The sequence below is a fragment of the Alligator sinensis genome, unplaced genomic scaffold (genome assembly GCF_000455745.1).
Source record: "Alligator sinensis unplaced genomic scaffold, ASM45574v1 scaffold391_1, whole genome shotgun sequence".
NCBI lineage: Eukaryota > Metazoa > Chordata > Crocodylia > Alligatoridae > Alligator > Alligator sinensis.
Window position 1 is genome coordinate 2,449,627 of NW_005841889.1, and position 12,403 is coordinate 2,462,029.

General features: G+C 42.2%; 1 protein-coding gene across 1 annotated transcript in view; it reads right to left on the minus strand.

The window, feature by feature from the left end:
• The window catches only part of CACNA1D (calcium voltage-gated channel subunit alpha1 D), a 423,598-nt gene extending 411,324 nt beyond the window's left edge, over positions 1–12,274 (minus strand). Inside the window, exons 1-3 of the mRNA XM_025197108.1 lie at positions 12,050–12,274; positions 11,154–11,472; positions 7,893–7,998 (exon numbers count right to left, since the gene is read on the minus strand). Of these exons, the coding sequence (XP_025052893.1) occupies positions 7,893–7,998; positions 11,154–11,326 (279 nt within the window). The 5' untranslated portion in view covers positions 11,327–11,472; positions 12,050–12,274. The remainder of the gene's footprint in view (positions 1–7,892; positions 7,999–11,153; positions 11,473–12,049) is intronic.
• Between the last annotated feature and the right edge of the window lie 129 nt (positions 12,275–12,403).

A 12,403-nucleotide genomic window follows, 5' to 3' on the forward strand; every position in this document is an offset into this window, starting at 1 on the left:
TCCCCCTCCCCTCCCCTCCCCTCCCACAGGGCGGGGAGGGGGACTCTGTTCCATGCTGAGGGGTACTCTTCCCTCACTCCTCCTCCATCGCCCCCACAACCACAGGGTGGGAAGGGGAGGGAAGGGGAGGCTCTTGTGGTGCTCCCTGGCCTGACCTGGCCCAGCTGGGGCACAGGAAACTGCTGTAATAAAGTTGCAGCTGTGGGTGGTGACCCCAGTCCCATGGCCCAGCCTGGCCTCACTCAGCCCCAGCTAAGGCAGCCACTTGGTAGGACTCGAGCGGGCCACCCCTGGCAGGTGCAGCTCAATGATGAGAAGGTGGGCACAGTCAGGCAGCTGCTACCCCTGTCAGTAAGCGCAGCCCAGCATGTGTGGCCAGCAGCTGGCCAGGCAGCGCTGATCTGGGTCCACTTGAAGGCACCGTGGGGGCTCATGGGGCCTCAGCGAGCCTCCATGGTGGGCAGCCGCTGGGTTCTGGGCCCACTTTGCCTCCAAGTGGGCCCAGATAAGCATTGCCCAGCCAGCTGCCAGCCACACACACCAGGCTGTGCTCACTGACAGGGGAAGCAGCTGCCTGGCTGTGCTCACCTGCTGATCACTGAGCTGCACCTGCTGGGGGTGGCCCTGCCCCTCCAGACCAGCCTGGCCTGACCCCACCTAGCAGCTACCTTAGCTGGGGCTGAGCGAAGCCAGGCCAAGCCGGGCTGCAGGGCCAGAGCCACCCCTGGCAACTGCAGCTGTTACAGTTGCTCCCTGTGACCTGGCTGGGCCAGGCCGGGCCAGAGAGCACCACAAGAGTCTCCCCTCTGTGTCCCACGGTGGCAGGGGACAGCAGGAGGAGGAGGAGGCAGGCAGGGGGGAAGTTTCAACCCCGGTACTGAACAGAACCCCCGCCACCCCATGGAGGGGAAGTGTCTATGCAAGGTTGCCCAGTCCAGCCCCAGCCCCAGAGGGGGACTCTTCCCCCTGTTCCCCCCCCCATGGGTGAGGGGGGCTCTGTGCGGCACTGCCCAGCCAGAGCACAGGGAGAAACTGTAGCTGAGCCACAGCCACAGGGAGTGAAGAACGGGGGAAGCATCCCCCTTCGAGGCCGGGCAGCCTCACATACAGCCCCCCTAGCCTTGCGACAGCGCTGGGGAGAGGGCGCAGGGGAGGAGGAGTAATCCCCTCCACCACAAAGCAGAGCCCCCCTCCCTGCCCTGCAGGACAACCATCCCAGCATGGCCCGGTTAAGGTGAAGGGGGCAGGGAGAATGGTTAATGCCACCCTCCATCCCTTCTGGTCTCTTCTGCCCTGCAACCAGTCTGCCAGCCCCAAGGGCCACTACTGTAGCTCCCTCCCCTCTGCTCCCCAGATGACAGGCAGACCCTGGCTGCAGTGGTAGAATAGGGGAAGGAGGGAGGAATTAACCCCCTCTCTGCCTACTTTGCTTTAACAGGGCCATGCTGGCTGGGGTCTTGCCATTTCCAATCCCTGCTCTGGCTAGACAGCAGAGAAACGGTGTCTTGCCATATCCTATCCCTGCTCTGGCTAGACAGCAGAGAAACGGGGCCAGCCCAGAAAGCATGCTGGGATTCTGGGAGAGTCTGGTTTAACTTAAACCAGCAAGGGATCTGGGACAGGCATTGCATAAACCAGTTTGAGCGAAATCAGTTAGGTCTGATACTGCATTCAACCAGGTTTATCTCAAACCAGTTTCAGCCATTTTCAAGCTGGTTTATGTGCACTGAATGTCTGTTCTGTTACAAGTTTAAACCAGTTTATGTGTAATGTCTGTCCCTAGCCCAAATGCCAAGCTGAATGAAGAAATAAAACCTCTAATTTGGTGGTAGGGGGGCACCCCCTGTCTTTTCCCCCTGCTTCTTTCCTGAGCAGTGCTTATCTGCCGGGATCCAACAGCCTGTTTGAGCTCACACGGCCCAAACCTGTAGCATAGCTGATTTGATTCCAGTGCCCCACAGCTGCCGTCCCAGTGCCCCCTCTTAATCAGCACCCAGGGTTTATGCCCCTCTTCACCTACTCCTAGTTATGCTACCGCTAGGAAAGACAGACTCTCAACAAACCTCCAGAAAGGGCTTACTTGCTCAACACAGGAATCTTAAATTGGTGAGCTGCCAAAGATTGCCCTTCCTGACAATTTAATTCTCAGATTCCTGCTATGCTTACAACACATTGTTCTATGTCATTTGGGCCTTGTACATACTGACATACTAATATCTAGAGAGAGAGGAGATACCACCAAGGCAGCACATGGTGAAAAAAGTAGTCATCCTGCCCCTTCAGCCTTATCAGACAGGAATAAAACAGAGTGTGAAAGCCCTACTCCTCCAGCTCGGGAAACAAGGAAGAGAAATGTATACAGAGTAGCACATTGAGCCTATCTCCACAGCCATGAAAAGGATGTCTACTAGACTTTGATTAACTAAAAAGATGCACAAGATTGCACCTGCCCACAGTATTAGGAGAAAGAAACCTGGGCTTCCCTACCCAGTCGTTAGGAGGGGAGTGTGTTACACGGAGAGTTACCAATACTACACAACAGCCTTCCCTAATACTGATTCTGTTAGTTTTATCAACTCATGGTGTGTTACTGGTTATGCCACAAAATCCACAACCACCACAACTGGCACTCTTGATGGCCATCTCAGCAAAGAGCAATCATTGAACACAGAGAAAATGAACAACCTTCATGCTAATATTTTTCTTAAGATATCCTACTGTTGCAATGATAACGGCATCGCTCCCTCTACAAATGAGTCTCTCCAAGTTTGAGAATTAAAAATTGACTCCTTTGTAAATTATTACAAGTCTAAGACATGGGAGATTTTGAAAGTATGTTGAATGTATATGTGTGATTTATTACTTCTGTTTGTCAAATCCATTTCTATTTTCCTGGCAATGTTTGTCATATTTTAAGCAAATTAATTTGTCACAAAATACATTTTGTAATTAATATTATGGTGTATAATAGATTATGTGCTGATTGCTTCTACTGGAGAATGAGTTGCATAAACTATTTTTGTGAAATAGAATGCTTTCTTTGTTACTTCCCCATTGGTGATCTTTCTTCATCAGAAAGGCTCAATGACAGTTCAATCAATTATATAATCTAATACTTTACTGACTAAGTTATGAGTAAAGATTTAGTCCAACAGCTTGCATTTTGGAAAGTCCACAGGAAAGAAGCTCTTCTATTTTGCACCATCAGAAACCCACAGGAGAATCTCTACCCTGCATATGCAATGTGGACAGAGGTCTCCACTGCATACTTCCTCAAGTCTGCAGCAAAATACTTCTCCTGTGCACTAAGGTGTGCAGGAAGGGATGTGATCCTCTAACTTTTCTGTAAAACAAGAGTAAATTCTTGATTTCCAGGCTCCCACTAACCACTGTCCCAACTTCTCCTGCTTTCCAAGACCCTAATCAGGTTTAGAATATGTAAATCACAAGCATTAATTTAATAGCCTTATGTTTTGGGGTATATACATTTTGCAAATGTAAAAATTATGAAGCAAATTCTGTTGGTATAAAGTAGTGTCATGACCGCTAAGTCAATTAATAGTAAGTTACACCAGCTGAGAACCTAATCCTGTTTTACAAAATGGTATCCATACAAATTTAAATGTCTAAAATGTAAGCATTTGAGATATCATTACATTTTAAATGACTGCTTTATATTTAGTGAGACAAGGTTCTTTGGGTAAATCTTTTATTAGACCAACTCAAATAGTTGGAAAAAATCTTCTTTGCAAGTTTTCGGGCACAAACACCTCTCATCAGGCTGAGGAAGCATCTGTAATTGGTCTGTACTCTTCCTGGATGGAGTGGAAAAGCAGTCAGAGGTCAGTACATATGCAAGAAAGCCAATCAGTTAAAATGTAAATTGAGATGGTCAGTAGGTGGGAAACAGGTGGGGGGGAGGGGAGAAGGGGGCATGAATGTAGCTGTAGTCAAAGGATGAGAGACAGGAGGGGTGGGAGAAGGGAATGAGAATAGCTGGTAAAAAGTGGAGGGTTCACCTGGGGAGTCAGGTGTCAGGCAGGTTATAATGTATCATAAATCAAATGTCTGTATTTAGTCCATGATTTTTTGTATCCAGTAGATTGATGAAGTTAAGTTCATAGGCTCAATTGTGAAAGATATTTTGTAAATTCCCTTTGAATTTTTGTAATTGCTGTAATTTTGTAAATTCACTTTGAATTTACAAAATACCTTTCACAGATGAGCCTATGAACTTCACTTGATCAATCTACTGGATACAAAAAATCATGGACTAAATATAGATATTGGATTTATGACACATTATAACCTGCCTAAATCTGACTCCCCAGGCAAACCCTCCAGTTTTTAACAGCTATTCTCATTCCCTTCCCCCACCTGCCTGTCTCTCATCCTTTGACTACAGCTACATTCATACCTCCTCCCAACCCACCACCTCTCTCACATCTACTGACCACCTCAATTTACATTTTAACTGACCGGTTTTCTTGCATAGGTACTGGCCTCTGGCTGCCTTACCACTCCATCCAGGAAGAGTACAGACAATCTGCAGACGCCTGATGAAGGGTGTCTGTGCCCAAAAGCTTGCTAAGAATAATTTTCCCAACTATTTGAGTTGGTCTAAAAAAGATATCAGATTTACCCAAAGAACCTTGTCTGCCTATGTCCTTAGACCAACACGGCTACAACCTACACCCCTGAAACCCAGGGAAACTTACCTCCCGGCATTCAACCAGAGATGCCGGGAGGTAAGTTTTGAAGAGCCAAAGCCGGAGCAGGAGCCATGGTCACACGAGCTGGCGCTATGCCGGCTCTTCAATCAGCTGTTCCCGGGGCGGGGAAACCCTGGGCCAATCACGGTGGCCAGAGACACTGCCACGGGAAGATTGAAAAGCCCCACCAGAACCCAGAGGCAGGGAGGAGGAGGAGCACGCCAGCTAAGAGCACACTTGGTGTGGGGAGGCTCCAGTGGCCGGCAGGAGCCTTGAAGCTGGCCCGGGGCTGGAGTCCAAAGCAGGGGAAGCAGTGCCCCTGCATTAGACTGGGAGGGAGGAGCCCGTTCCATCCCCCTCCACCCCCCCAGCATCCAATTTCCAAGAGAATTCATCAGAGGCATTCCTCCCAGAGGCAAGGAGGAGGATGCCAGAGAGAAAAAAAAGAAAAGAGGAGACAGAAGCCTGGCCACAATAAAGGATTCCAGCAGCCATAGCAGCCAGGCTAGCCCATAGGAATTTACGCTGACGCTGGTCCCCCGGGAAATCAGGGTCTACCGGGCACAGCTGGACAACACCGGCTGCACCAATCAGTTGGCAAGTCGATGGGGTGTAGGCGAAGCGGAGCCCCATGGAACATCACATCGAGACTGTGAGTACCTCTATCCCTGGGGTCCCTAGGAAGAGGATCACCACTGAACCCCTCCTTTTTCATCCAGTAACACCAAGTCATGGCAGACGAGTTGAGGGAAGGGGGGTCCCGGTCAAGATGGACAGTACAGCTCTCACCACATCACTCCTAGGTACTTCCACATTTAGTGATGAACAACTGTTTAATTTGTCTTCCATTTACTCTTGTCTTTCTTTTGTCTTATTAAACTAAAAACATGAAAACAGACATTTGGGCTGCAGGTAACTTAATATTCTCTTGGAATATCAAATTAACAAGAGCGAATGAGAAGAAAAGCTTTTGCACTCAGCTGCAATAGAAGAAGGAGGTGTAATCAGCCAACTATATGATCTCTACTTCCTCCAAAATACAGCTGAAACTGCTTGGTCTCACTTCATTGAGCATGGGGTCCAAGAACAGCATGGAGCTCCCAAGCAATAGTCCCCATTTATAGCAGACATTCCTCTAAGCCTGGAGGATTTCCAAGCACATATCCATATCCATGTGTTGCTCCCTCTCTATGTCTCTACCTATATTGAGAGGGCTACAGCAGGCAGAATCAATGCCAGTGGGATTCCAAAGAGAGACACGGGTCCAAAACACAGGTCAGTCCATTTCATAATACAAAACTACCACCACAGAAACAGCTAGTCCAGTCTGATTCCAGTCACATACATAAAACATGTGCTTTTCCCCTTCATCTGGCTAATTCTGGCCCAGTATCTAAAATCTACTTTGAAAATAAATTCTTTTCTTCCATTAAGCTCAATAGAATTACTCAGAATCTACACCAGTGTAAGAGAGGATGAAAGTGGTCAACATGTGGAATTTATTGATTTATGTAAAAAATCCAGAAAGAGTCTCGCTATTGAAAATAGATGTGAACCTCTGAGATAAAAGAATGAAGTTTCCTTCTGCTTCAACCTATCTGTTCACATTTATTAAAAGAGACTGGAAAGAAAAGAAGAATAAGTATACAATTTAATCTTAAATATTAACACAGTGTAAAATTAGGTCAGATAGATTTGACTTCAGGCTTCATAAAACTAATGCTAAAAATGTTGCTATAAAATTTTCAACCTCCAACACAACCTAGTGGTTTACCATTTTCACATGATACTATAAAACTGGTTATTTACAGTGACCTGATGGACTGACAGTTATGAAGATTTGTGCCCTTAATTTTTCAGAGAAAAAGCAGACTGTTGATTGTCTCAGACAGACAGCTGCATAAATTGTTCTTCACACTGACCTGGACTAACCTGTTGTTTGCCAGCATTTTTTGCTGCCTATGTTTGGTTAATACTGCACACTTGGCAAATAAAAACAGCATAAAATGGAGCTACATATATAGAATCATCATCTCTGGGAAAAATAACTAAATTTAACATTAGTAACCTGAACAAATATTTATCTGATATAAGACTATTTCATTACACATAAAAATAATCCCACATTATCTTTTTACTAGTTTGAGGCCCAATATTTCATTCCTTGCAAAGGCAAAAACCTCATATAGATTTTTAATAAGTCAAAATTGAGCAGGACCTTTAACTGGTCCTCTCCTTAGTTTTTCAAATGATTCTTAAAAAACATAAAGGATACTATTCAATATAAACAATGGAATTAATGTAGTGCCACCCAATATTAAAACTGGATGCCATACATATTATACATAGTATTATAAAAGATTATTGCAATGAAACTACATTTTTTTCAATATAACATTAACCTATATTCCAAATGACAAGGAATAGCTCAAAATGTTAGAAAATTATTTTTGATACGAGACAACAGTGTTTCACATAATACATATATAACCTTTTTGGGGGGAACTCTGCTATAATAACATGAGTCTACTTAAAAACTCAATCTGAAACATTCAGATGCCTGTAGAATGTCTTCATTAAAAAAACATCATCACCACCTTATATCTCTCCATCCCTTTTCTTGATGACAGCATTCTAATTAGTTAACAACAGTACAACAGGATTCATGCTACAAATTCTTGTCTTGGAACAGTTTCTATTAAAGTAAAAGCTCAACAACTGATACAAAGCCTAAACATTTTTGAGAATTAAAATCTAAAAACACATGAGACATATTAGGAAGAACAGCCAAAATTCAAGAGGCATGGCATAGAAACTTAAAAAGCACAAAACAAAGATTTAATATGAACAGCTGCAACAGACACATTTCATTACAGTTCTTATATATTCATCTATTATATATATCTTATCTTCAGCATATAATGTATTTACATTGCCCTCCAAATTTGTCACTACTGTAAGCCTTCTTGCAACAGAAGAGCATATACTGAACATATGCTGAAAACCAAAGCAATAGAATATTTCAAAGAAGTTTTGTTAAATCCCTTCCTTTTCTGACTAAAACTATTATTAATATCAACACAGTTCCCAAACATTAGCAGCTAACTGGACAACTGTTGAGGTATATAATAAACCAAAAGAAATATAAAAAATATAAAAAAGAAATCCAAGAATACTTACCAAGTTATGATTAGTTGAATTAGAATCATCTTCTGGGAATGGGATGTAAACAGCTAAGGCCACACAATTGGCAAAAATAGCCAGTAGTATAAATATGTCAAATGGTCTGAAAAATATCTTATTAAGGAATACATGGATATTTAATTTCTCCTCATGTTTAGTCTAATTTTACTTTGGCTTTCTACACCTTGAATTCATAGCTTATATCTTCTGTTTGGTGACTGACAACCAGCATTAGGTGTATCACCACATCATACTGTTTTCCAATCTTTCATTGTCCTCTCCATTTCTGTGACAAGAAGCCTATCAACATTCATCCTGCCAGAATACTGTATATTAAATTCTGAGAAGGAAATCTAATCACACAATATTAGATCAGTATGTTGTCCATCAGGTTGTATGGAATATTTAAAAATCTGTTCTCCCAACCTATGCATGCATACTTCCATTAACATTAGAAGTTACAGATATGTATCATGGGAAAAATAAACCATACTGGATGAAGTCCACAGTAGGGGATAAGGAAGGTATCCAGTAAAATAGAACTGCAACAGTTCTGCTGTGTGAGGGCCCAGAAAGTCTGTAATGAGCCCACTAAAAGGTTCTGCACCCCTTTTTCAACTTGTAACAGCCATGCACCCCATCAGCTCTGTCTCAGCCAAAGCCAGGAGACAGGAGCTTAGGGCTTTGTACAGACATTCAAAAAGCAGGCAAGCCAGAATCAATCTAAGTTACATGGTTTTCTGTATACATCCTAGTTTAAACTGGTAGCAAACAGAACACATATTTGCCCTTTAGTGGGGAGGGCAAATCTTAGACTGGGTTCCTCCATTTTTAAACCTGTCAATATGTGCCAAATTTCTGTTCTGTTACAGGTATAGACTGGTTTCTGATCACTTACATCAGTAAATGTGTAATGTCTGTACCTAGTCGAAGTGAGTAGGGGAAAGGCTAGACATGTGACTACTTGTCTTACAATAATACAGAGCAGTGGTTTCAAGCTGTCATACAAAAGATAACAGGAACTACAGCCACTATCCTAGCCCAAAGGCTGAATGACAGCAACAGGAAGCCAATTCAATTCCCTCCTCACAAAAAAATTCCCAAAAATCTCATGAGATTCATGAATACAAGCCCTTATACCTCATCTTGATGTGTGTGTTTAGGAAGGGAGGCAGGGTATTTCATTTACTTCTATTTAGAGACATAAACAGTATGTCTCTAAATAGACAGACATACTGTCTGTATGATACACTGTCCTCAATTGCGTGCACAACTCCCATTGAATTCTATCTATGGGAGTTCTATCCATAAATCTAGAGAAGTATACTGAATACAATCTTATTGGACTTAGATTCATATTCTCTTTGGATAAAATTTTGTTCTGTGCCAAATGCTACTACAATGATTTAACATCTCCTGGGCCCACTTAAGTTCTATTTTGCTGGCCCTCTTCACAGGACTATTTTGCTGGCCCTCTAATGGGCTTTATGGTCAAAACTCCTATTAAGATCAATGATTGTTATATACAGCCCAAAGTAAAAAGAAACATCATAATCTGTATTTTTCTTTTAACTGAATTGAGTAGATATCAATTTTCATATTAGCAAGTTATTGCTTTATTATGTAATGCCAAATTCTGCTCTAAACTATTCTATTCCGAGTCCAGAGGAATTTTATTGAACTAACCTGAAACTGAGAGTTCAATTTACAGGAATTATTTTAGATTTGTACCAGTTTAAATTACAGCAGATTTTTCCTATTGTACTTAATTTGTACTTAAATTATACTAAAAATAACTCAAAAGAGCGTCTTTAGAAATATGCTAACCATTGCCAAAACATTTTGTATGTATAACTCTCAGGCTGGGTGGTCTGTTTAAAGGAACACGTTTAGTTTTGTATTTAGCAAACTACTTGTTAAAATAGTCATCTGTTCCTAAAGAAGTGTTATCAAAGCTAAAAGAACAAATTTTTACTCCATCTCCTTCAGCAAAATTACATTTTCTGTTTCTAACTCTTTCTGAAGTACTACACATATACATGTGTTTATACATATTATCAGCTTTTCAATTAAGTCTTAAAATCCTAGCTCTGATCCACAATGACTGAACCAAGAAAAAGCAACGAAGCACAAAAAATGCAAGCTCTTGTGAATACAGGTTAATAACTCCAATCTCTCCTACTGCTGTACATGGAACACATCCAGATGTGTTTGGCTGTGGATGTGTCTCAAAAGTTCGTATGTATCATGCATTGAAGCCTGCTCGTAAAGGTTTGGAGTAAGTCTCCAGCTTTTCTCCAAATCTCTTTGGCATCTAGGTAAACATTATTTTAAAAGGACTTCTGCATCCAGCTCATGAGGCCTAGTGGTAATGCAGCAAATTACTAAATGGAAGATCTACATTTCTCACTTGTTCCTTGGGCTACAGAAGCTATATACAAAAAAAAAAAAGCAGGAGGGATGGAGGAAGGGTGAGGAAAGTGAGTAGCAATATATGAAAAAACCCACGTAGCAGCTGAGGAAAGGAAATGGCTATCTTGATCTCAAGATGGATCTGTCAGCCTGCCAGAATGAAAAAAAAATGCTTCGCAGTATATGCACAAATACCTAATGGATAACTAACTTTTGAATAATATTTTCTGCAGATAGCAAACACCATTCCTGAGTAATCCAAGAAGTTTTTGTCTTTTTTTTACAACAGAAAATAGGAGAGGAACACACCAACCCTATTACAAATATACAGAGAAGAGCAAAGTATTTCAAACATTTACTGCAACTGGTGAAATGAAATTCCATGGAATAATGACATAGATTAAGGGATATTATTTCATCTTGATGAGAAGGGATTTAAGTATCTACCATTAACATTAATGAGAATTACACACATATAAACAAGCACACTATGTTTTACCTCTCCAATAGTTAAAATTTCTGTTGCCAGCAATTCAGTTGTTTTAATGCATAATTTTCTAAATAAAAATGAAACCTGAAACATTACAATGTACTCCTTAAATCAATGGCATTTCTTATATGCACACATGAAAAAATTAATTCAATATTTTAAAAAAAGATAAAAATGACTACATTAAACTCTGTAACAAATTCAAATCCAGTGCCATATAATCTTACAATAGAAGAACTTAAATACTATTCCAAGACCTGCCATTGCTTTTTTATGTGGTCTTAAAACAATCTCTTTGACACATTTGGGATATTCAAAGGACAGATGGTAAAAACAAAACTGCATCAAAAGGATACTTCCATTCTACTATACTAATGCAGGCTCTTCGGATTGGGTTATTGAGGGACAAACAGAAAAGGGCACGGGGCGGCCGACTGTTAGACGTATTACCCTGTTTTTTGCTCTTGGCATATTGCTGGCGTTTTCTTTGGGACAGAGATCCTACAGGTTGGGCTGCTGTGGTGCTCATAGTTTGGGCAGCCTTGGCTTGTCTAGCAGCATCAATTGCAGCTTGCCAAGATAGAACAGTTTGCTTGGATGGTGCTGAACTGTTTGACTGAATAATTGGTCCGTCACCAGGGAGAGGAATTCTGGTGCTACTTGCATAGTTTCCCTCTGTGGATGAAAAAAAGTTGTTTACTTTTAAATTCCATTAAAATATGCCAGCTAAAATATTCTTGATAAAAAGGACAAACTTATTCAAAGCATTTTTGTTTCATTTTTATATTTATTAAGTAGCAGGGGGTTTTTCCACAATGACAAAAAGGTTCAGGAATCAGTACATTCATCAGTTTAATAGAGCTGTCAAGATATGTGCTGACAAAGATGCACTTTACAGATTGATCCTCCCTTATCTTGCATTTTTCCAAACTGGACGATGCCTTGTACAACAAATCCTACCTCTGTCTTTTTGACTGATTTTGCCAAAGCAGTGTAATAGTTACTCTTTGCCCCTTTTCTGATTAAAAAACATCTAATAACTCCGTATCTGTAGCCACAGACAAAACATATCATTATAAAACACAATTTTAACTTCCTGTCCCGTCGTCCCCCCGGAGAAACTACAAATGGTCTAACAAACAAGTCCAGTCTTTCACTAATCTGTATTACAAGAGGAAAATATACGGATGCTGCTTTCAAGAGAAAACCCGGTCGCCTTTGGCAATGAACATGCTTGCAACAACGTCCGTACCTTGTGCACGGCGAGTTACCAGAGGGGAAAAGACTGTGAGACCTTTACAAAGGAAAACCAACTATGAGTTCAGCAAAGCTACTGAAATAACCTCCGTGCGAAAGGCCACCGGGGAAGGCAAAACAACCTTATGAAGCCAGCACAGGCCCCTGTCTTGGGAGCCGCCTGGCTAACGCAACAGCCTGGTGCGGAGGGCACCTGTAGGAAGGCAGTGCCCCTCATCAAACTCCAAACTTCAAGATGTCTGGGTGGAAAAAGGAAAAGATGGAGGGAGAGAGGCCTGGCACCGCTGCGTGGGGGAACCGAGAGCCGAGAGGGATGCCAGGCGGCTCCGCGCGGGCGGAGACGGAGCGG